Source organism: Thamnophis sirtalis, unplaced genomic scaffold, assembly GCF_051295495.1.
Source record: "Thamnophis sirtalis isolate CommonGarterSnake01/CBP01778 unplaced genomic scaffold, rThaSir2_p1.2 scaffold_13, whole genome shotgun sequence".
Lineage (NCBI taxonomy): Eukaryota > Metazoa > Chordata > Lepidosauria > Squamata > Natricidae > Thamnophis > Thamnophis sirtalis.
In genome coordinates, this window is record NW_028261393.1 from 4,893,213 (window position 1) to 4,919,009 (window position 25,797).

The 25,797-nt window shown below is 44.5% G+C and overlaps 1 protein-coding gene across 1 annotated transcript; it reads left to right on the forward strand.

Annotated features, from left to right (window-relative positions):
• Positions 1–702: 702 nt before the first annotated feature.
• Positions 703–25,518, forward strand: LOC106556083 (cell adhesion molecule CEACAM5-like). Its single transcript, XM_087727959.1, has 10 exons — positions 703–1,083; positions 2,808–3,089; positions 3,837–4,077; positions 10,494–10,513; positions 17,090–17,440; positions 19,447–19,716; positions 21,726–21,986; positions 22,495–22,770; positions 25,100–25,348; positions 25,480–25,518. Exons 1-10 carry the CDS (start codon positions 777–779, stop codon positions 25,506–25,508), a joined length of 2,286 nt encoding a protein of 761 aa, XP_087584085.1. The 5' UTR covers positions 703–776; the 3' UTR covers positions 25,509–25,518.
• Positions 25,519–25,797: the final 279 nt, after the last annotated feature.

Sequence of the window (25,797 nt, forward strand, 5' to 3'; positions counted from 1 at the left end):
TCAAGGTTGACTCAGCCTTCCCTCCTTGCGAGGTGGGTCAAAGGAGGACTAGGATTGTTTGTTATGGGCCATAGGCTAACTCTGGAAACCACTTAAGAGGGCTTTAAGCACTGGGAAGTGGTATATAAATCTTTGCTATTGCTAAGTGCTATCCATCCATGACTGTCTGTCTGCCTGCCTGCCTGCCTGCCTGCCTGCCTGCCTGCCTGCCTGCCTGCCTGCCTGCCTGTCTACCTACCTACCTACCTACCTACCTACCTACCTATCTATCTATCTATCTACCTACCTATCTATCTATCTATCTTGAGCCACGGTGGCACAGTGGTTAGAGTGCAGTACTGCGGGCTACTTCTGCTGCCTGCCGGCTGCTTACAATTTGACAGTTCAAATCTCACCAGGCTCAAGGTTGACTCAGCCTTCCCTCCTTCCGAGGTGGGTCAAATGAGGATCCAGATTGTTGGGGGGGGCAAGAGGCTGACTCCGTAAACCGCTTAGAGAGGGCTGTAGCAAAGCACTATGAAGCGGTATATAAGTCTAAGGGCTATTGCTATACACAATAACCTGGGCGTTTGCCTATAGTTAATGAAAGAGTGGAATGAATCAGAAACAAAGGCAGGGCCAGACAAGGCCTCTCCATATATGTTTGGTAAATGCAATGAATGTTTTGATGCAATGACCATTTCTCCTTTTTTTTTCTTCCTGTGATAGTTTTCATCCTCGGCTCTAATTTGCTCTCGGCCCAAGCTCAGGCCACCAAATACAACCTCCCCGTTTTCATGAACCCCTCAAATGCCATAGAAGGGCAGGGAATCAATTTAACCGTCCGTTCTGCCCCAGCTGCCTTCTTTATTTGCAATTGGTATCGAGGAGGGAGTGATAGCAAGCGAAATTTGATCGTCACTCTCTACCTGCCTCCGTTAAGCGGATACGACTTTGGACCTGCCTACACCGGGCGAGAAACGCCAGGCCCCAACTGCTCTCTCCACATTGAAAATCTAAGCCAGGATGACTCTGGAACCTACACAGTGACCCAAGATGGATCTTCGGTCCACGGAAGAGGAGACATCAGCATGGAGGTTATAGGTATGATCTTTCTCCTTGCAGCATCTCAATCAGTGGTGGGATTCAAATAATTTAACAACCGGTTCTCTTCCCTAATGATTTCTTCCAACAGCCAGTTCAACAAACTGCTCAGAAAGGGAACAACCGGTTCTCCCGAAGTGGTGCGAACTGGCTGAATCCCGCCACTGATCTCAGCGATCACGTGGTCAAAATTCTGGCAACTGGTTCATACTTACGACGGTTACACAGGTTTGGGGGCGGGAGTCACGTGATCCTCTGTTGTGGCCTTCTGACAAGCAAAATCAATGGGGAGGCCAGATTTGTTAAGCAACCGTGTTCCTTTTTAAAAAAAATTTTTTTGTTTTTAAACAAACATAAAACAAAGAAACATAAACACACACAAAGTATAAAAACCCTTCTCCAATTACTTACAGTGTGTCGATTGGTTTCAAAACCTTTGTGATTCCTCACAATAGTCTTCACTTACAATTTACATAAAGTCTCCTATCATCAATCTAATGTGTGTGTGTGTGTGTGTGTGTGTGTGTTTATTTGTGCTGATAAATAAATAAAGGGAGACTAGTATAGATCTATTTTAAGCTATTTAGCTCTCATCAGCTAGCCATACCCTTACTGGGATTCGAACCTGGGCAAAAACACAAATATAACAAAGGCAACAGTAAAAACATTGGGTTTCTGTCGTGATGGACTCTTGTGACAAGCCGATTGACAGAGAATGGAAGCAGTTAGCTTCCTCCCATAATTGGGCCATACCAGGGGTTGTGACTTTAAAGATAGATAGATAGATAGATAGATAGATAGATAGATAGATAGATAGATAGATAGATAGATAGAGAGAGAGAGAGAGAGAGAGAGATGATATATAGAGATAGAGATAGAGATAGAGATGATAGAGATAGAGATAGAGATAGAGATAGAGATAGAGATAGAGATAGAGATAGAGATAGAGAGATAGAGATAGAGATAGAGATAGAGATATACAATTATTATTATTATTATTATTAAACATTCATTTGACTATAACTGATTATTCCATCCTTTCTATGTAAAGTATTCTAAATTTAAAATAAATTCATATTGTGGCATTTCATTACATCATCCTGAAATCATCCAATAGTATTACATCTTTATATTCTATTCTATATAGAGTTATTTATCTTTTAGAAAAAAGCTTTTCAGCATTCTCTCCATAGTCCTCACTTACAATTTGTGTAAAAATTCAGATTATCTAGTGTAATATATATGCATTATCATTATTAATCATTTATTTGACTATAACTATTATTACCTTTTTTTTACACACAATACTCTAAATTTAACTAAGTTTAACTTAATTTTTATTATAACATTTCATTTCATCATCGAGTCTTTACAAGATATGTGATGAACAAGAAGGTGCCAAAAGAATCTCCGAATAAGATTCATCATGAAAACAATTAGAACACAAATACTACAAATGGCAAGAGATGTAGGATTGCACTACTACTGGAAGGACACAGGATGATGAAATAATAACCGTGTTCCTGAAGTATCAAATGCAGCGATTCATTTAACAAGTGTGATTCACGACGGGGCAAAATTCACTTAACCATTGTCTCCCTTAACCCCAGAAATTTTGGGCTCTGTTGTGTTCGTAGGTCAAGAATTACACTATCTTCCACCCGATGTCAATTTTCAAGGCTTAATCAGCCATGTGCCAATGCTCGATTTTCTGTCTCTTTCAGCTCCGGGTCTATTGCCCAAGCCTAGCATGTCCATCATCCAGCTTTTCCGAGAGAGTATAGATTCAGTGCATCTCAAATGCGACACGACCGTGAGATTTGCAAATATCAGCTGGCTGCAGAATGGGAAACCCCTCAACTCCTGCCGTCGGATCCAGCTGTCCAATAATAACCAGACCCTCACCATACAGCCGGTTCTCCGTCGTGACACCGGCGCATATCAGTGTCATATTTCCAACCCCTTGTCGACTCAAAGGAGCGACACCACCACCATTTCTGTGATCTGTGAGTATTCGCTTCGCATAATGGTGGATGTGTAGGGATGCAAAAAAGCTATTGGGTTAAAATACAGACACGGTTAGAGAAAAATGATACATAAACCTGTGGAGTTTAAGCCAGAGATATTTTTATCAGGTATTCTACCAGAGAAATACAGCAAAGAAGATGCATATTTGATTGTACAAATAATAACAGAAGCTAGAATTGTATTTGCACAAAACTGGAAAGCAGACAAAATCCCATCGGAAGGGGAGGTAATTGTATTTATTGTATTTGTATTTATTTGTCTTGTATGCCGCCCACTCCCGAAGGACTCCGGGCGGCTCTCAATGGACAAGGGAAGGGGGAAGACTAGACAAAGACAACACTTTAAAAACAAAACCGCAACATTCACAATTTCCCTGGGGCTGGATGTTTCACAAGCCCCCCGGCCTGTTGGAGCAGCCAGGACTTAACGGCTTTGCGGAAGGCCGGGAGGGTAGTGAGGGTCCGGATCTCGACAGGGAGATCATTCCAGAGGGCTGGAGCTGCAACAGAGAAGGCTCTCCCCCAGGGGGTCGCCAGCCAACATTGGCTGGCAGATGGAATCCGGAGGAGACTTATTATCCAGGGAGGTCTTATTTTCGGGGAAAACAGGGTATTCTTGTAACAATTATAAGAATGTATATCTAAGAATGAATTTGAAAGGGAAAAAAAAAATTACAATAAAAAAGGGGGGGACCGTCCATAAGTCTTCTACATTACGTTCTACAGATGGCCCAGACACCCCTGTGATCAAGATGACCGCCATGTTCCTCACCCAGCGCTCCAACCGCCGGCTGAACTGCAGAGCCAGCTCGTTCCCTGAAGCCGAGTATCGTTGGTTCCAGAACGGGAAGGAATTCAGCAAGAACGCGGAAGTTCTCCTCAAGAACATCCAGTCAGGGACGTATACTTGCCAGGCCACCAACCCTTTCACCCAGCGGAAGGAAAACACCACTTTGGAGATTGAATAGCGGCTGCCCCCAGCCACGATCGGGGCCTGTTGTCGTCCTTTACGACCACGTTTCCGCGGCCGGAGACTTTTCTGTGGTGTCTGCTACACAACTCCAATTGAATTGGCTTTCTTTGGCGTGCCCCGCCTTCTCCGAGATGGGTTGTTTTCTTGCTGACGTTTCATGACCCATCTAGGTAACTTCATCAGTGCTAGAAGGGAAGGGGGTTCGCTGTCTGTTTATACATCGCACTCTCTTCTAGCACTGGTGATGTTACGTGGCTGGGTAATGGAACGTCTGCAAGAAAACAACCGAGCGCAGAGAGTACGAATAAACTCACAGTCCTCCTCCTCCTCTTCCTCTTCCCTTCCCTCCTTCTTCTCCTCCTCCCCTTCTGCTCCACCACAAACCCCATTTCTAGCACTGATGATGTTACCTAACTGGGTCGCGAAATGCCTGCAAGAAAACAGCCAAGCTCAGAAAGTACCAAGGAACCCCACAGTTCAGCTCCGATCAACAAATATTCTCTCTTATTGCTATTCCTTATTTGAATGCTCTAATTATCTGTTGGACCTGCCTAGGTCATTTCTGAAATATTCATATTTGAATATTTCTCATTCATTCGATGTAGCTTTTCTCTTGAGTAAGGCGCAATGATTACAAATGGGATGAATAAATGGTAAATAATACTCCTTTCTAAAAAAAAATAGTTAAAAGAGCTGAGGTATTTTGCCATATGCCACACCCAGCCCCAAAGAGCCGAGGTGGCGCAGTGGTTAGGGTGCAGTACTGCAGGCCACTTCAGCTGACTGTTATCTGCAGTTCAGCAGTTCTAATCTCACCGGCTCAAGGTTGACTCAGCCTTCCATCCTTCCGAGGTGGGTGAAATGAGGACCCAGACTGTGGGGGCGATATGCTGACTCTGTAAACTGCTTAGAGAGGGCTGAAAGCCCTATGAAGCGGTATATAAGTCTAACTGCTATTGCTGTTGCTATTGCTAACCTGTCAGAGAGCAGGGGTATCAAAATACTTCCCCACCTCCTTTTCAAACTTTTCTCTTCAATCCGTATTTTCTCTGAGCTAATAGTTTATAATGTCACATTTTGCGACCGCCTGACAAGCAAAGTCACATGGGGAAAGCCAGATTCACTTAACAACCGTGCTTACTAACTTAACCACTGCAGGGATTCACTTAACAACTGCAGCAAGAATAGTCGTAAAACGGAGCAAAACTCACTTAACGCGTGTCTCACTTAGCCAGGGCTGCCGAGAGGATTATTAAGTGCTGGAACAAGACTCATATGGGCCCCCCAAATGCAATGCGCCCCCCCACCCACACGCATGTGCCAGCGTGTGACTCCCCTGCACATACCCCCCCTTGTGCATGCGACCCCCTGATGCTCCCTTCCCCCCCATGCGTGCTGCAGGAGGGGGGGTGCATGCAAGGGGGGGGGTGTCACTGCTTGGCCAAAACCCCACAAGATCACTGTTTCAACCTATGTGCCAATATCTGCAGTTATTAAGTGAATCACATGGCCGTTAAGTAAATCCAGCTCGCTGGCAGGCCCTCGAGGGGATCGGCCCTTCATTCGTGGGATCTCCCTGACTTCCGTCAGATTCCTCTCTGTACTCTGTCTTCCTTGAATCTTTTGCAAAGATTTTTATTTTATTTTCATAGCATATAATCACATGTATACTATTACATAGTCAATATCATGTTGTGTTAAATAATAATTACATCGGTTCATCTTGCCATCAACTACCCCCCCCCAAAAAAAACCAGTTATTGGCTCTTCTGCTCTCCATACACCATATTTATACCTTATCCGACACTTTCTTCCCCCTCTCTCCTCCCCCTTTCTACATCCTTTCTTCCCTCCATCATTTTCTACTCTGCTTCCCCTTCCTTTCTCCTTCTCCTCTCTCCCCTTACCACTCCTCCTTATACACCTCATCTTCCCCCCTCACCCTCTCTCCTGTTCCTCTCTTCCTCTCTTTCTTCTCTCCTCTGCTTCCCACTCTTCTACATCCTGTCTTCCCTCCATCATTTTCTACTCTACTTCCTCTTCCTTTCTCCTTCTCCTCTCTCCCCTTACCACTCCTCCTTATACACCCCATCTTCCCCCCTCACCCTCTGTCCTGTTCCTCTCTTCCTCTCTTTCTTCTCTCCTCTGCTTCCCACTCTTCTACATCCTGTCTTCCCTCCATCATTTTCTACTCTACTTCCCTTTCCTTTCTCCTTCTCCTCTCTCCCCTTACCACTCCTCCTTATACACCCCATCTTCCCCCCTCACCCTCTCTCCTGTTCCTCTCTTCCTATCTTTCTTCTCTCCTCTGCTTCCCACTCTTCTACATCCTGTCTTCCCTCCATCATTTTCTACTCTACTTCCCCTTCCTTTCTCCTTCTCCTCTCTCCCCTTACCACTCCTCCTTATAGACCCCATCTTCCCCCTTCACCCTCTCTCCTGTTGTTGTTGTTGTTGTTGTTTATTATATTTATATGCCGCCCCTTTCCCCCGAAGGGGACTCAGGGCGGCTCACAACTCAAACCAGGGAAGGGGGATACAGACAAAAAAATTTAAAAAACACACATAACAATGCATAATTTAAAAACACAACAGTCATACCATTCGAGATGGGGGCAACAGCTCTTAGTCCCAGGCCTGTTGGAACAGCCAGATTTTAAGGGCTTTGCGGAAGGCCTGGAGGGTGGTGAGGGTTCGAATCTCCATGGGAAGTTCGTTCCAGAGGGTCGGAGCAGCCACAGAGAAGGCTCTCCTCCGGGTAGTTGCCAGTCGACACTGGCCGGCGGATGGAATTCGGAGGAGGCCTAATCTGTGGGATCTAATCGGTCTGGTGGAGGTAATTGGCAGCAGGCGGTCTCTCCTGTCCCTCTCTTCCTATCTTTCTTCTCTCCTCTGCTTCCCACTCTTCCTCTCATTCACTTGGTGTATTTCAGCTTCTGAGCAAACTCCCTTTTGTGTTGATGGTATTTATAGTTCCATTTCAATATACAAAAAAAAGAAAAAATAGCAGTATACATGTACAATCATAATACCTTAAAATCCAACACCCCTCCTCCAACTTAGTAAACTCCGCTCCCTCCCCCCTAACCCCCCCCAACCTTCCCCCACCCCCTGACTTCCCAGAACCAATACAAGGTATAAATCTTTAACAAAAACAGTTTAAAATATACTTAAAGAGAAAGTAGGAAATTAATGACGTCTTTGAATTGAGCTTAGCTCCTCCTTGCTAGGCTAACTATAAACAATTTGTATCATTTCTGATCTTAATCATAAGCTATCTGAATCTTCACGCCACCCGGGTTTGGGTTGGAGTTTGGGTTTCAGTACCCCGGACAGCACCCCAAGGATCGGGGTAGCTGGTGAGGTATATTTTTTTAAAAAAAATTATTGTTTTTATTAAAAGAAAAAGAATCATCTTTCGTTACATCTTGTAGAAAGCGTGTCGATTGGTTAGAGATACTTTTCGTGCGTTTCTTCCATAATCATTACATATACTTCATGCAAATTAAGTTGTACATTTTAGAATTTATGTATTTTACTATCTGTGTACCACAATTCTCATTTGATTACAGTTACTTAAACGTGTTTTTATCTAAAATCATTTGTGTTTAAAGACACAACCACCCACTGGCGTACATTCGCAATCTCAATGAGTCTTCCGTAGCTTTACATCTTTATAACATATACTAAAACAAAGTCAGTTAGTAGGATATCTAAGCATTCCCTCCCCTTTCCCGCCCCCAACTCACAAATTAAAGCTTATGTCCAGAGCCGAGGTGGTGCAGTGGTTAGGATGCAGTACTGCAAGGCCACTTTAGCTGACTGTGATCTGCAGTTCAGCAGTTCAAATCTCACCGGCTCAAGGTCGACTCAGCCTTCCATCCTTCCGAGGTGGGTAAAAATGAGGACCCAGACTGTGGGGGCAAGTTGCTGACTCAATTTGCTAAAAAAAAAAAAATGTAAACCGCTTAGAGAGGGCTGAAAGCCCTATGAAGCGGTATATAAGTCTAATAAATAAATAAATAAATAAATTTGCTTTTACTAGTACAACACACCTGTATATATCATTAAACATTATCCATTAACATTTCCTTGTTATTATTGTAGTTAACTAAAACTTATTTACTATTTATCACTGGTGAGGTATTTTTAAGGGGGATTCAGGATAATGTCAGGGTTCCAAAAAACACCCCCCACCCAATGAAATAAAACTCCGAGGCTTGTGTTTCCTCAAAGTTCCAATGTATTAGAGAAGTCACGTTGGCACATCTGGGAAAACCCGAATCTGAAAGCTTCCCGGTTTCCCCACCCAGTTGAAAGTTCAAGACCCTGCCCCAAACGCCCACAAGTTCCTCCCGTGGTCCAATCTTTCACTGCCACCAAGACAGATTCCTCCCATCCAGTTCCGGTCAGGTGCAGAGACCAAGATGACCTTGACTTTCTGAGAAGAATGTTATTATGGCTACATGACACCCAACTCCATTTTCCCACAGTAGAAAGTGTGGCAGGCCTGAAACCCCAAAAGAAAAGATGGCTTGTAGGTCTGACATCCTCCTTTGCCCCTTCATGGGCCCCCTTTGAGCTCCATGGGCCCCCGGAACGATGTACCGGCTGCACCAACCCCCCCCCCTTTCCTCAGGCCTGCACTTAGCGCAGAAATTTTGGGCTGAATTGTGGTTGTACGTCAAGAACTACCTGTGTACTAAAACTTGACCATTGAAAACCAGTACTGTCCAGTTTGAATGACTGATAAGGAAGATGCCCCCAAAGCAAAGGGGTCAAACACGAGGCCTGCAGGCCAGATATGGCCCAGTTGACCACATCCACCCAGTTGGCCGTGCCCACCCAGCTCCTTGATGTCAACCTGAGTTTGACACCCCTGCCTCAAAGGAATCTGAGAAGGGTGGTTCAAAGAGGGCTGGTGAGCCCCACCCCATTCCCATCCCACCCTCGTCCTCAGCTCGTCACAAGGCAAATAGCTCGGCCAGCAATGTGGAATGCAAGAAACCGATCCAGTTTTGTCTCAGGATAAACCACCCTGGCCGTAAACTATGAAAAGCCATCACTTTTTATGACTACGGTGAGGTGGTGCCGAATTTGAGACGGTGGGAGTTTCCCGCGACACCAATTTTTTTCTTCTTCTTCTTCCAGTTTTACTTCCTTCAACATCTCATTCCCCGGGGAAAATATTTTATTGTTCTGGCTTGCGGTAGGCCGTTTTTTAATTAATTTTTTAGAAAATTTAATAGACAGACTAATGGAAACGGAATGCAAAGCAAGTTCCCGAAGTGAAGAGTGGGGGGAAAGGAGAAGAGAAAACAGGAAGAAAAACCAGAATGGTTTCTATTAGGGTCTATTGTTTTTTCCACAGTGTTTATTAAAGCGCCTTATTAAAGTGGTTTATGGTGTGCGGTTGCTGGGAAATGTGGCAATGAATTGTGTGTGAGTGAGTGTGTGTGAAAGGGCTCCTTCACACCCTTGCCATAAGGAAGGTGTTAAGAATTGAAGCGGCCCAAAATCGTATAGCTGGCTTCTGGTTTTTCAGTTTCTGGCTGGGCTCAATTGCGGTCGTTAAGTACAAATACAATAGCAGAGTTGGAAGGGACCTTGGAGGTCTTCTAGTCCAACCCCCTGCTCAAGCAAAAGACCCTATGTCATTCCAGACAAATGGTTATCCAGTCTCTTCTTAAAAACTTCCAGTGTTGGAGAATTCACAACTTCTGGAGGTAAGTTGTTCCACTGATTAATTGTTCTAACTGTCAGGAAATTTCTCCTTTGTTCTAAGTTGCTTCTCTCCTTGATTAGTTTCCACCCATTGCTTCTTGTTCTGCCCTCTGGTGCCTTGGAGAATAGTTTGACTCCCTCTTCTTTGGGGCAACCCCTGAGATATTGGAAGACTGCTATGATAGTGCTATCATGTCTCCCCTAGACTAGTCCTTCTTTTCATTACAACAGAACAGAATAGAATAACAAAGTTGGAAGGGACCTTGGAGGTCTTCTGGTCCAACCCCCTGCTTAAACAGGAACCCCTACACCACTTCAGACAAAGAGTTATCAAATCTCTTCTTAAAAACCTCCAGTGTTGGAGCATTCACAACTTCTGGAGGCAAGTTGTTCCACTCATTAATTGTTCTAACTGTCAGGAAATTTCTCCTTAGTTCTAAGTTGCTTCTCTCCTTGATTAGTTTCCACCCATTGCTTCTTGTTCTGCCCTCCGGTGCTTTGGAGAATAGCTTGACTCCCTCTTCTTTGTGGCAACCCCTGAGATATTGGGAAGACTGCTATCATGTCTCCCCTGGTCCTTCTTTCTATTAAACTAGACATACCCAGTTCCTGCAACCGTTCTTCATATGTTTTAGCCTCCAGTCCCCTAATCCTCTTTGTTGCTCTTCTCTACACTCTTTCTAAAGTCTTTTCTACATCATGGCGAGTAGCCAAGGACTACGTATCATCCTATAAAAATGAAAGCAAGAACTCCCTGTGTTATATATATCTTACCAATATATGGATGCTTTCTTATCCCTCGATATATATTTGTGTTTACAAAGACAAAATGACCATTTTTCAGCGGCTCTACCTGAAATTTATCACACTAAAACCATGCCTGTGGCAAAACATCATTTTTGATCAAAGCAGCTGTGTTTTGAAGAATAAATCCCGCTGGATCGTCACTGCGAAGAGTGAATCATGTTGTGTTCATATCCCATTCTTTTATTTATTTCCGAAATTAATATTCTGCCCGAGCCTGATGGACCGCGGAGGAAGGGGAAGAGAAATAGCAATAAAACATAAAATACAATCAATTCGACATAAACTTTAAAATATGGCAATGTGCAAAGAAACAACTAAGGCACGCCAAGCACGCTTAAAATAGGGTGGTTTTTCAGAGGTTTGCAAAATGCAAGCAGAGAAGGGGCCATAAGGGATGGGTAGGTGGGTGGATAGACAGAGTATTCCAAATATTGGAAACTCCTGTATTATAATCACTGACCAATATCACAGGTAACAAATAACCAAAAAAGTCAGGTTTTGAGAAGAGCAAGAAAGATGATCAGGTGATCAGGGGACTGGAGGCTAAAACATATGAGGAACGGTTGCAGGAATTGGGTATGTCTAGTTTGATGAAAAGAAGGACTCGGGGAGACATGATAGCAGTTTTCCAATATATGAGGGGCTGCCACAAAGAAGAGGGAGTCAAACTATTCTCCAAAGCACCTGAGGGCAGGACAGGAAGCAATGGAGGGAAACTAATCAAGGAGAGAAGCAACTTAAAACTAAGAAATTTCCTGACAGTTAGAACAATTAATCAGTGGAACAATTTACCACCAGAAGTTGTGAATTCTCCAACACTGGAGGTTTTTAGGAAGAGACTGGATAACTATTTGTCTGGAATGACATAGGGTCTTTTGCTTGAGCAGGGGGTTAGACTAGAAGACCTCCAAGGTCCCTTCCAGCCTTCTTATTCTGTCATTTGCACAGTGGCGGAGGGGGGGAGGACCATGTTTTTGTGTTTCCCCTCCCCAATTGTACAAACAATATTACCAGCTCACCCAATTCTGCATTTCTCAAATCTCAACCACTTTGAGTAGCATGGATCTCCAACGCTCAGAATTCCCCGGCTGGTCAGATATCTGGAAATGGAAGCTCATCCTCTTAATATGGCTAACTCAGAGAAACAATGAATCAGGTTTTTGAGTGGATAAATCTTTTCAGAAAGCTCTCCCCACCCACTCACCACCACCCCACATCTATGCACATACCTATATATGGCATGGGGGACGCGTTGGCTCAGTGGCTAAGACGCCGAGCTTGTCAATCAGAAAGGTCGGCAGTTCAGCGGTTCGAATCCCCAGCGCCATGTAACGGAGTGAGCTCCTGTTACTTGTCCCAGCTTCTGCAAACCTAGCAGTTCAAAAGCACATAAAAATGCAAGTAGAAAAAATAGGAGCCAACTTTGGTGGGAAGGGAACAGTGTTCCGTGTATCTTCGGCGTTTAGTCATGCCGGCCACATGACCATGGAGACATCTTAGGACAGCGCTGGCTCTTCGGCTTTGAAACAGAGATGAGCACCACTCCTTAGACTCGGGAACGACTAGCACATACGTGCGAGGGGAACCTTTACCTTTATACAGGGCATGTGGTCAGAAAAGTCAAGATGGCAGCCAACTGAAGAGTTGCCTTTCGGTCATGATCTATGGTGATCCTCATCTTCATTTTGTTCTATTTTATTTTGGATGTTTGCAGCTGCATACCGTTGCAGAAAATGACAGGCGTTAGACTTCTCAGGATACAGGAAAAGTTTATTTGGCAGCCAGGTTCAGAATAGCAATAGCAATAGCAGTTAGACTTATATACCGCTTCATAGGGCTTTCCACCCTCTCTAAGCGGTTTACAGAGTCAGCATATTGCCCCCAACAACAATCCGGGTCCTCATTTCACCCACCTCGGAAGGATGGAAGGCTGAGTCAACCCTGAGCTGATGAGATTTGAACAGCCGAACTGCAGAACTGCAGTCAGCTGAAGTAGTAGCCTGCAGTGCTGCATTTAACCACTGCGCCACCTCGCCTCAGAAAGCTAGCCCATGGCTAACATTGCAAGTTCTGAACAACCTTCATTATCGAAGCACGCATTCTTATACATTCTCAAAAGCATTGCCACACGGAAATACTTAACACACTTCTTAGTGGTTACCTTGAGGAGAAAGCCTTATAAGGAGATGAGGGTCTTACTTCTCCTTTTGTTTCAGGTAAGGCTTACGTGTTATTAACGAACTTTAATTGAACTTTGTGGGTTGGACTTTTAACACAAGTTTTGACACAGGGACGTTGGCGAGAACATCCTGTGGTTAGTGAATGGGGACACTTCCTTTAAGTAACTTCTAACTGTCCCTGTTATTCTATTGCAAGTCCCAACTCTTGTCTATGTGACTTTTAATATAGAAGTAAAGGGGTTCTAAGAGGCTGTCCAGCCTGACCCAGTGGGTTTCACACTTAATGTCCAAAACTCACTTTACGGCTGCTTTAATACAGTATATAGCATGATAAAATGAGAACTAACACTGGCTTTGCAGCTCTTGGCTCTTCCATTCTTTTAGCAGCCGTCCCAATCAGCAAATTCTGCTTGCCTGGGAGGTGAATTCTGCTGCTTCCTTACTGCTCCGACTTAAAACTCCCACCAAAGCCACAAACGTTATTTTGCAAATGCATAACCAGCACTGCTACAAAAACAAAGAATAATCTTGTGGCGCAAAGAGCGTCAATATTATTATCACAACATGGGATTGTGTGTTCCTTTTGTCCGAGGAGCAGGAATAGGCTGGCCTTCGTTTGTAACTGATGTTACTGCTATAATACATGACGAAAGACAATAGTGAAACAGGAGAAAAAAATACCAATGTCCCCCCGAAAATAAATAAATGCAGCAACGTAGAAGGGGGGGGAAAAAGGCACAGGAAGGGAACTGACACCCCAATATTTAAAAGTAAGCACAAGTTGTCCTCAACTTACGATGACAATCGAGCCCCAAATTTCTGTTGCCAAGGGAGGTGTTTGTTAAGTGAGTTTAGCCCTGACCTTTCTTGCCACCATCGTTAAGTGAATCACTGCAGCCGATAAACTTTCTCTCTCTCTCTCTCACTCACTTTCTCTCATTCTCTCGCTCTGTGTGTGTGTCTTTCTTTCTCTCTCTTTCTCCGTCTCTCCTTCTTTCTCTCTCTCTTTTTCACTTTCTTTCATTCTCTCTCTCTCTCTCTGGCTCTTTCTCTTTCTCTCTCTCTCTCCCTCTTTTTCTCTGTCTCTCTCTGTATCTGTGTGTGTGTGTCTTTCTTTCCCTCTTTCTCTTTCATTCTCTCTCTCTCTCTCTCTCATTCTCTCTCTGTGTGTGTTTTCTCTCTGTGTGTGTGTCTTTCTTTCTCTTTCTCTCTTTCTCTCTCTGTCTCTCCTTTCCCTCTCTCTCTTTCTTTCATTCATTCTCTCTCTCTCTGGCTCTTTCTCTCTCTTTCTCTCTCTCTCCCCCTCTTTTTCTCTGTCTCTCTCTGTATCTGTGTGTGTGTCTTTCTTTCCCTCTTTCTCTTTCATTGTCTCTCTCTCTCTCTCATTCTCTCTCTGTGTGTGTGTTTTCTCTGTGTGTGTGTGTCTTTCTTTCTCTTTCTCTCTTTCTCTGTCTCTCCTTTCTCTCTCTCTCTTTCACTTTCTTTCATTCATTCTCTCTCTCTCTCTGGCTCTTTCTCTCTCTCTCCCTCTCTTTCTCTGTCTCTCTCTGTATCTGTAGGGGTGGGTGTCTTTCTTTCTCTCTTTCTCTTTCGTTCTCTCTCTCTCTCTCAAAATAAAGTTTTATTGTTAAAAAAGAAAACATTGGACAGGGTGAAATTGTCTTGCCGATTTCTCCGCCATGCAGAGTATAACACAAGTCCCTTGCATATTCGATACACGTTACTACTTACTAATCATATACACATATTTCACCTCTGGTTCAGTAAATCCGGCTTCCAAGTTGACTTAGCTTGTCAGAAGGTCGCAAAAGCAAATCACGTGACCCTGGGACACGGTGATCGTCATAAATATGAACCAGCGGCCAAGCGCCAGAATTGTGACCCCGTGATCGCGGGGAGGCTGCAAAGGTCGTCAGCGTGAAAAATAGGATGCGACTGGACGGTGACCGAACACACTGTTGTAAGTGGAGAACTTCCTATATTTAGGGGCAGGCGGAAAAAAAAGATCAGAAGTCTTTTCAATACACAGAACATTTTATCTTATTTTAAATGGAATTAAAAACAGCTAATTTTGTGGTGGTGGTAGATTGGAGGGTAGGTTTTTAACACTTGTAATTTAAATCGTTAAATGTTTAAATCTTGTACATAAGCAACCCTGGAACCTCTTTGTAGATGCAAAATGTTTTTAAAACCCCGGATTTCATTTTCATGCAATGTTCTTGACATCCTCCGACAATGAGAAGGATAGCAAGGAATGTTTGGTATATAACTCGAAATCAAATTAAATCTTTATTGCCACCACAGTGTACAACGTTTTTCTTGTCATCCTCCTCCCATCCCTTTTGAATTGGGGCTAAATTATGTGTGCCAAAGGCAGCACAAACACATAAACTCGAGCCCTTTGTAACTAGTAAACCTGATGTGGACATTACACGATGCTTCCACCTGAACTGAAATGACTCATGTTCTTTTAGCAAATAATATATACATATTAATTCCGAATGTACTGTATATGCATTCCTTATTTTTCCATTACAACTTGGGCATCTAGCCACGCCTCTTTTGGGGAAGGGCAGGCAGGGGTTTGGCTCTTTTGGAGAAGGCTGAGTGACCTAGAAGTGAGCACATACCAGTTTCCTGACATATAAAAGCTTGAATCTTCCTGGTGGTACCAGATTTGGCTTTGAACAAAAGGAGAGGAAGATTTACCGGCTCAAAGTGTGGAGAAAGTCACCTTGCGCGATGGACGGTGCACGCAGTAACCTTGGAAGGCGAAGCTCCTGGTGGATGGTGCTTTGGGCAGGTATGGATGAGAACCTCGAGTAAGCAAGGGCTGGAGGTGACCTTTGGTGGAGGAATAAAGTCCCCATTGCAATTCCTGGTGTATCTTACCTGAGTTCTGCTGGATGGTTCTATGACATCCATGCCGGCCTTATTTTACAAAACAGAAGTTTATTGCCAATGAGTGTGTGTGTGTGTGTGTGTGTGTGTGTGTGTGTGTGTGTTTGTGTTGTATTTGTGCTGATAAATAAATAAAGGGAGACTAGTAAAGATCTATTTCAATCTATTTAGCTCTCATCAGCTAGCCATACCCTTACTGGGATTCGAACCTGGGCTATATAACATACTAGGCAGACTTCTTAGCCATTAGGCCACAGGCTCTTATCCGTTATCAGCGAAGCCAGGGTGAAAGGTATCTATTAGATTTCTTTTACAATATTTTATATGTGTGTGTGTGTGTGTGTGTGTGTGTGTGTGTGTTTATTTGTGCTGATAAATAAATAAATACTCTTGTGACGAGCCGATTGACAGATGTTGGAAGCAGTTAGCTTCCTCCCATAATTGGGGCTTACCAGGGGTTGTGACACTTATATATATATATATATATATATATATATATATATATATATATATATATATATGTGTGTGTGTGTGTGTGTGTGTGTGTGTGTGTGTGTGTGTGTGTGTATGTATATATACATATATATATACATACATACATACATACATACATACATACATACATATATATATATGTATGTATGTATGTATGTACAAATATAACAAAGGCAACAGTAAAAATATTGGGTTTCTGTCTGTATGGACTCTTGTGACGAGCCTAATGACAGAGAGTGGAGGTGTGACCTTCCTCCCACACTTGGGCATACCAGGGGTTGTATATATATATATATATATATATATATATATATATATATATATATATATATATATATATATATATATATATATATATATATATATATATATATATATATATATATATATATATATATATATATATATATATATATATATATATATATATATATATATATATATGGGGATCTGTACCCCTGTGATGGAGCATGCAAAAGCATTGTCCTTTTCTGCAAATAAATTCTAGGAAGGGATCTTTCGCTTGACGAAATGTGTTTTACTTAGAATCTATCATTTCCTTCCCTCCATCCAGGGGTGAAATTCAGCAGGTTCTGACAGGTTCTGGAGAACCGGTAGCGGAAATTTTGAGTAGTTCAGAGGAACCGGCAAATATCACCTCTGGCTGGTGGCCCCCAAAGTGGGGTGGGAATGGGGATTTTGCAGTCTGGAGTCCCCTGGAGTGGGTGGGAATGGGGATTTTGCAGTATCCTTCCTCTGGAGTCCCCTGGAGTGGGTGGGAATGGGGATTTTGCAGTATCCTTCCCCTGCCACACCCACCAAGCCATGCCCACAGAACCGGTAGTAAAAAAAAAAATGAATTTCACCACTGCCTCCCTCTTTCTTCTTTCAACCTGCAGGCGCCATCATCCTCCGCTGTAATTTCCTCATGGCTCAGCAGGTTGAAGACATTCCTATTGATGTAGTTCCTCAAGATCCAATGGAGACCTTTGAGGTCCTGCTGAGTGTGCCAATTCCCTCAAATCGTATTATCTTCTGCACCTGGTACTATGAGGAGGGAGAAATTACGACGGTGTTTCCGAATCAGGGAGGTGAAAACAAACTTCCAGAAGATCCTGAGAGAATAACGGTCTACCACAACTGCTCCCTCCATATCAAGGAGTTGCAAAAAAGTGATAGTGGAAACTACACGCTGGTAGAAGGAGGAGCTCGAGGGGCTAATGCTGGACGTGTGTTGTTAAATGTTGTGGGTAAGACTTGTTAACCCTTCTTTGTTGTTGTTTATTTAAATTTTGGGACAAGGTGGCCATTCAGAGTCCCCGTACTCTCACATGTGTGTGGAGGCATCGGCTCAGTTACTGAGCTGAAAATGAGGACTTCTCCTCAGCAATGCATCCATCTTCACCCATAAAGTCCTCCAGGAATGAGGGCCTCCCTACCTTGTGACTCTTCCAGAAGGATCTGAAGATGTGGTTTGGTCAACGGGCCTGGGGACCCCAAGTTCGGAGAGCCAATCTAGTGGCTTATAACATTGTGTTTGTGGTTCCCATGGGGTTGCCATAACTTGCCACAGCCAAATTGCTGTGGGACAACTTGCCATGGGACAAGAGTTACGTTAATATGGAAGAAATACCGGAATAGAATAACCAAAGCAAAAATGCCGAAGGAGGACAAATGAAAAGTGGCATGACAAAAATTTAAATGATTCTTTAAAATTAGTTTACTGTGAGTCACTGCGAGTTGCATGGCCCTATGAATGCGAAAGAAAGAAAGAGGGAGGAAGGGAGGGAGGGAGGGAGGGAGAGTGGGAGGGGGAAGGGAAAGAAGGAAGGAGGGAGGGAGGGGAAAGGAAAAGAGGAAGGAAAGAAGGAAGGAAGGAAAGAAGGAAGAAAGAAAGAAAGAAAGAAAGAAAGAAAGAAAGAAAGAAAGAAAGAAAGAAAGAAAGAAAGGGAAGGGAAAGAAGAAGGGAGGGGGAGAAAGGGTAGGAAGGAAAGAAGGAAGAGAGAATGAAAGAAATAAAGAGAGAGGGAGGGAGGAGGGAGGAAAACAGGGAGGGAGGGATAGGGAGGGAAGGAAGGAAAAAAGAAAGAAAGAAAGAAAGAAAGAAAGAAAGAAAGAAAGAAAGAAAGAAAGAAAGAAAGAAAGAAAGAAAGAAAGAAATGTGGGTGAAGGGAAAGAGGAAGGGAGGGGGAAGGAAGGAAGGAAGGAAAGAAAGAAGGAAAGAAGGAAAGAAGGAAGAAAGGAAAGAAAGAAAGAAAGAAAGAAAGAGGGGGAAGGGAAAAAAGAAGGGAGGGGGAGAAAGGGTGGAAGGAAAGAAGGAAGAGAGAATGAAAGAAAGAAAGAGAGGGGGGGGTAAAGGAAAGAGGGGGGAAGGATGGAGAGGGAAGGAAGGAAGGAAAAAGAAATAAAGAGAGGTGAAGGGAAAGAGGAAGGAGGAGGGAGGGAAGGAAGGAAGGAAAGAAGGAAGGAAGAAGTAAAGAAGGAAAGAGAAAGAAAGAAAGAGGGAAAGAAAGAAAGAGGCAGGGGGAAGAGAAAGGGGGAGTGGGGTGGAGGGGTGGAGGGAAGGAAGGAAGGGAAGAAGGAAAGATAGAAAGATGGAAAGAAAGAGAGAGAGAGAAAGAGGCAGGGGGAAGAGAAAGAGGGAGGGAAGGAAGGAAGGAAGGAAGGAAAGAAGAAGGAAGGAAAGAAAGAGAATAAGAGAGAAAGAAAGAGAGAAAAAGGCAGGGGGAAGAGAAAGAGGGAAGGGAGGGAGGGGTGGAGGGAAGGAAGGAAGGAAGGAAAAAAGAAAGAAAGAAAGAAAGAGAGAGAGAGAGAGAGAGAGAAAGAAAGAAAGAAAGAAAGAAAGAAAGAAAGAAAGAAAGAAAGAAAGAAAAGAAAGATCATCAACTGCGTTGGTCACATCTGGAGTGGGCTGCCAGAGCTCCGTTCCACTGAGTTATGAGTGGGACTAGGATAAAGAATAAAGGTGACATGCCACATTCACCTACTGTGATGGGGTGGGGTGGGGTGGGGGGTGGGGCTCTTTGACCAGAAGGTGTGAATGCACACAGTTGGTCGAGTGGTTAAGGCACCTGGGCTGGAAAGAGGAAGACCGGGAGTTCTAGTCCTGCCTCCGCCATGAAAGGCACCTAGGCCTTTAACCTGGGTTTAAAGTAAACCCAACCGTCCAGAGCTTCAGGGGGTACATAACTCTGGTTGGTTCCTAGTACCACTGCGCACACTTTGTGGGTAACAACCCTCCCTCTTCTGCCTGCAGAGATCCTGCTGAAGCCGAACGTGATCATCATTCCCTCCCCTTTCCTGACGGAATCTCAGTCTGTTCGGCTACGCTGCAATACGACCGTCACTCAAGGGGTCAGCTGGTATAAAGACGGAAGTCCTCTCGATGAGGGCTACGATCTCACGGATTCCAACCGCACCCTCTCCATCCCCTCCGTAACCCGAACAGACACCGGGGAATACAAGTGCCGAGTCTCCAATGGTGTCACTGCAGTCGAAAGTGATCCCCAACACCTGAGCGTGATCTGTGAGTATTTGGTGTCCATCATCCCCAGCTCAGTTTGACATGCCACCCAACGGAATGGTTATTTATATTGCAGGGTCTCTGAAGAGGACACATGAGATGTCTTCTACCATAATGAGAGGAGGGGGACAACCTAAAGAGAGAATAAGCTCTACTCTTTCAAAAACAACTGGGTCAGGAAAGAAAGAAAGAAAGAAAGAAAGAAAGAAAGAAAGAAAGAAAGAAAGAAAGAAAGAAAGAAAGAAAGAAAGAAAGAAAGAAAGAAAGAAAGAAAGATGATAGATAGATAGATAGATAGATAGATAGATAGATAGATAGATAGATAGATAGATAGATAGATAGATAGATAGATAGATAGATAGATTAGAAGAAAGAAAGAGGAAGGGTGGGAGAGAGGAAAGGAAGAGAGTGAATGAGTGAGTGAGGATGGAAGGGAGGGAGGGAAGGAGAGAGGGAGTAGGGAGGGAAGGAAGGAAAGTTTCAAAGGAAAGATTCAAATGAAGGAAGGAAGGAAAAAAGAAAGAAGGAAAGGAGGAAGGAAAGAAGGAAAGGAAAAGAGTGAGTGAGTATGGAAGGAAAGAAGGAAAGATTCAAAGGAAAGATTCAAATGAAGGAAGGAAAGGAAAAAAAGGAAAGGAACAGAGTGAGTGAGTGAATGAGGAAGAGAAGATGGAAGGAAGAAGGAAGGAAAGATTCAAAAGAAGGAAGGAGGGAGGAAAGGAAAGATTCAGATGAAGGAAGGAAAAAGAAAGAAAGAAGGAAGGAAAGAAGGAGAGTGAGTGAGTATGGAAGGAAGGGAGAGAGGGAGGAAGGAAGGATTCAAAGGAAAGATTCAAATGAAGGAAGGAAGGAAGGAAAGGAAAGAAAGGAAAGGAACAGAGTGAGTGAGTGAATGAGGGAGGGAGGATGGAAGAAATAAGGAAGGAAAGATTCAAAAGAAGGAAGGAAGGAGGAAAGGAAAGAAAGAAGGAAGGAAAGAAAGAGAGTAAGTGAGTATGGAAGGAAGGGAGGGGAGGGAGAGAGGGAGGAAGGGAGGAAGGATTCAAAGGAAATATTCAAATGAAGGAAGGAAGGAGGAAAGGAAAGAAAGAAGGAAGGAAAGAAAGAGAGTAAGTGAGTATGGAAGGAAGGGAGGGGAGGGAGAGAGGGAGGAAGGGAGGAAGGATTCAAAGGAAAGATTCAAAAGAAGGAAGGAAGGAGGAAAGGAAAGAAAGAAGGAAGGAAAGAAAGAGAGTAAGTGAGTATGGAAGGAAGGGAGGGGAGGGAGAGAGGGAGGAAGGGAGGAAGGATTCAAAGGAAATATTCAAATGAAGGAAGGAAGGAAAGGAAAGGAACAAAGTGAGTGAGTGAATGAGGGAGGGAGGGAAGATGGAAGGAAGAAGGAAGATTCAAAAGTAAGAAGGGGGGAGGGAAGGAAAGATTCAGATGAAGGAAGGAAGAAAGGAATATAATAGCAATAATAGCAATAGCAGTAGACTTATATACCGCTTCATAGGCCTTTCAGCCCTCTCTAAGCGGTTTACAGAGAGTCAGCATATTGCCCCCAACAATCTGGGTCCTCATTTTACCCACCTCGGAAGGATGGAAGGCTGAGTCAACCCTGAGCCGGTGGGATTTGAACCACTGACCTGCTGATCTAGCAGTAGCCTGCAGTGCTGCATTTAACCACTGCGCCACCTTGGTCTGTGAATATAAACAAAAGGAAGGGAGAAAAGATTATGAACTGCTTCTTTCTCATCAAGGATTTGCATCCCTCAGAGACAGTTCGCTTCCTTATTGCGTCTGGATAATTTGCCTGGACTCAAAAAAATGCTTCAACTGGGGAAAGGGACACCCACAGTCCATGGGGGTAAACAGCCTCTGAAGGTCAGAAGGGAGAGGATTTAGGATGTTGGTCAATTCAGTGCGAAGGGTAGGCATCACCCAGCCTGGCTTGCTCTTGCGTGTGAAGTATTCCACCGAAATTGTTCCGTTCACATCTGAACTTTTCTGCGTTGCATCTTCGTCCCTAGATGGTCCAGAATCACCCGTCATCACCCCAAATAACACCTGCTACAAAGAGGACCGAAACGTCATCCTCACCTGTCAGGCGGCTTCCTTTCCTGAGCCTCGGTATACTTGGTTCCATGATGGTGCCCCAGTCGCGGGAGGGCCCAAAATATTCATCCAAAACTTCAACGAGAGCCAAGCTGGGATTTACACCTGCGAAGCCATGAATGAGCTCCTTCAAAAACGGACAAGAAGCGACATTCAGCACGTTCACTCGGAGAAAAGTACGTAACAGCAGTGGGGTCAACCCTCGTGGTCCATTGTCACTGTGGGCCTGGGGCCGAGCCCCCTTTCCCCAGCACTGTTTGTGGGACCTGCCACAACTTAAATCAGTGGCTCCAAACCTTTGGGGCACCAGGGACCGGTTCTGTGGAGAGAGATTTTTCTGCGTAGTGGAAAGGTCGTGGTTTTGCGCATTGCCTGCATCCCATGGATGGGGTTCCACTAGTTTGCGTGGCCCGGTTTCTGCTGTGGCCCAGTGCCAGTCCATGGACCGGGAGTTGGGAACCCCTGACTTAAACCAGTGGTGGGTCCCAGATCCCGTCGCAACCGGTACACTGGGAACTGCGCACGCCACCAGATTTCCAGCCTGGTGCCTCAAGCACTGGACCGAACTGCCTCTCCATTAATCCTCTCCATTCCTGCCCTTTGCTTCTGTTGTGTGTCCCTCAAGGTCTCCTTCTCTTCCTGGTCAGACCTTCTGCGCCATCAGCTCTTCTGCCTTCCTTGCAGGTTGCGTGAGTGAGGTGATCATAACTGGTCCAGAAGAAGAAGGCATAGAGGGCACAGTCACCTCCTTGAACTGCACAGCCAAAGGTGACGACGTTAAGTATTCTTGGCTCAAAGGAAACCAGGCCGTGAATGAAAATGATCGTATCTCTTTGACAAACGAAGGCCAGACCATCACTTTCAACCCATCTTTGAGAAGCGATGCGGCTGCCTATAAGTGCCACGCTTTCAACAGCTACTCTTCCGATGACAGCGAGCCCGTTACCATAAGTATCGTATGTAAGTCTGATCTTCTTCTCTTGAGTCATGCCATAAAGCCAACATGGAGCCTCACCTGGCATTTGTGTTAAGAGAGGGGCAACCATGGAGACTAAAATATACAAAGAAGCGTTGAGGGAATTGGGTATGTCTAGTTTAATGAACAGCATTCCGTGCGCCTTTGGCATTTAGTCACGCTGGCCACATGACCACAGAGACGTCTTTGGACAGCGCTGGCTCTTCGCCTTTGAAATGGAGATGAGCACCGCCCCCCAGAGTCAGGAACAACTAGCACATATGCACGAGGGGAACCTTTACCTTTTTGGTTTGATGTAAAGAAGGACTAGGGGAGACATGATAGCAGTCTTCCAATATCTCAGGGGTTGCCCCAAAGAAGAGGGAGTCAAGCTATTCTCCAAGGCACCTGAGGGTAGAACAAGAAGCAATGGGTGGAAACTAATCAAGGATGGAAGCAACTTAGAACTCAGGAGAAATTTCCTGACAGTTAGAACAATTAATCAGTGGAACAGAAGTTGCCTCCAGAAGTTGTGAATGCTCCAACACTGGAAGCCTTTAAGAAGATGTTGGATAGCCATTTGTCTGAAGTCTAAGCAGGGGGTTGGACTAGAGGACCTCCAAGGTCCCTTCTAACTATTATTATATTATTCTGTTATTCCTTCTTACTCCGGAATGGAAGAAAACTGGGATGCTAGGAAAAGGGTCATCAGCTAGAAGACTCAGCTTCAGGCTAGAAAGAGAGGCTTGCCTACCTCACGGACTTTCCAATTATAAGATAAAAACGCAGAAGAAGCTACCTTGGCTGAGTACTTTTTGCAAGCTCTCTCTATCCTGAGGTCTTTCAACCTTCATGTTTTGAACACATTTGATTCTCAGTGTAGGGATTGCAACTCGGAATGGAACCACCTCATTTCGTAACCTAATGGCTACGTTCAAATGATGTGGTAAACTGAGCTCGTTTTAAACTTGGTTTGTTTGGGACGGATTCAGTAAATTAGCACCTTTTATGAACCCAGCCCATTTCTCAGTTTAGTAAGGTAAAGGTTCCCCTTCCACAGACCCGTTACACAAAATAAAATGGGTGTTGTAGCCCGCCAGTGGCTAGCAGAGCTGGCAACAGATTCGGACAGTCTGAAGGTTGGGGAGGAACATGGGCCAGGCCTGGAGTCTGGGGAAGGCTCGGACAAGGCTCTGTGTCGGGGGCAGGGAGGTGACCAAGGCCATCTGGTAGTTATTTGCTGCCTCTGGAGCCTGACATCAGCGAGGCAGAAGAACAACAGGAGCCTGTTCCCAGTGTGTGCAGGCGCAGAGCTGCCAGAAGGGCAAGAACAATTAAGAAAACAGGTTCGACTTGGGAGTAAGGCTTGGAGGTGATTGGCCCCTCCCATAAGACATAAAAGTGGAGCGAACGGGATATGAGCTTTTGCAGGAAGCAATTAGTTCATCTGGCCGGTTCAAGCTTTGAAAAGTTCTGTTTGACTCTGTGCTAAGTTTGGCCTTGCTCTGCATTTGGCAGTTAGGTCTCTGGCCACATTCCCAGGGAGATAAGGTGGGTGCGTGACCCGTCAAAACCGCGCTCGACTAAGCCGCGCCCGATTAAACCGCGTCACTGACGTCATCAACAGGGCGACAACAGCCAGCGCGGAGAAAGAAGGGTGCTTTAAATAGCGCTTTGAAAGCAAGCCAATTCAACTTAAGGTAAGGGTTAGGTTTAGGGTTAGGTTTAGGGTTAGGGTTAGGGTTAGGGTTAGGGTTAGGGTTAGGTTTAGGGTTAGGGTTAGGTTTAGGGTTAGGTTAAGGGTTAGGGTTAGGGTTAGGTTTAGGGTTAGGTTAAGGGTTAGGATTAGGTTAAGGGTTAGGTTAAGGGTTAGGTTTAGGGTTAGGTTTAGGATTAGGTTTAGGATTAGGTTTAGGGGGGTTAGGTTTAGGTTTAGGGGTTAATTTTAGGTTTAGCGTTTACAGCGTGCTTCTGTCTCCGTGCTGTTGTTGCCCTCTTGATGACGTCAGCTACGCGGTTTCGTCGAGCGCAGTTTAGTCGAACGCGGTTTTGTGGTGGAACCAGGTGGGTGTTTATCAACATTCCCCTGAAAGACTATGGCAACTCAAGCAGACATCTGTCGGAATCCTCACAGGCTGTTTGTGAAGCCTTGAAGGCTGTGAATGACCATAATTTACAGCCGTATAAATAGAATTTATAGTTTTGGGGAATAAGATTGTGGTTTATGCTTTCTCCAGAAGCCTAGGCCAAAGCAAGGGGAGCATTCTTCCTTGTATTTCAGAAGATCGCGAGGCCATGATGTTGAAAGCTATTCTTCTCTCGTTTTTCTGGCAGATGGACCTGACCCTCCTTTTATCAACGAGACAATCGACATCAACCAGGAAAAAATCAGCCTAACGTGCGTAGCTTTTTCATATCCTCCCACACAGAACCTGTGGCTTCACAATGGAGAGAGAGTTGAGGGGAACCCCGAGGGGCTCACTCTGAATATCACCAAAGAGCATTCTGGGAATTATACATGTAAAGCAACAAATCCCAGTTCTGGGTTGATACGCGAGACCACTCTGGAGATTGACATGATAGGTGAGTAGGAGGAGGGCAAAATCCAGGGCCAATTCCAGGGCAAAAAATAAATAAAATGAAGGGTTCCTGCCTGGGGATTGAGGAGGGAGACACAGCTAATATTACCTTGTGGTCTCTTTTTCTCTCATTAGGAAAACTAGAAAGCATGAGACGGCGTTGAGGGTAAGGTAAGTATGCGTTTTTCAGAAAATATTCATGTTGCCCTTGTTTTCCCAAGTGTTTTGATGTTCGCAAGACAGTGGTGGGATTCAAATAATTTAACAACTGGTTCTCTGCCCTAATGACCATCTGGGTAGGTGGGGCTCGGTGGTCATGTGACTGGGTGGGCGTGGCCAACTCAAGGTCACTCAAGTCGGTGGACGTTTCGTCTTTGCTGTTACAATGTAATAAGGGTTAACCAGAGAGGCAGTTTCTGTAAGCAGGGCAATCAAAATTAGAAACAAGACCAT

Coding starts and splice junctions, on each gene's coding strand:
- LOC106556083 (XM_087727959.1), top strand. CDS start 777: ATGAACCCCTCAAATGCCATAGAAGGGCAGGGAATCAATTTAACCGTC. Junction 1,084..2,807: donor CATCAGCATGGAGGTTATAG/GTATGATCTTTC, acceptor TGTCTCTTTCAG/CTCCGGGTCTATTGCCCAAG. Junction 10,514..17,089: donor TCTTTTCTACATCATGGCGA/GTAGCCAAGGAC, acceptor TTCAACCTGCAG/GCGCCATCATCCTCCGCTGT.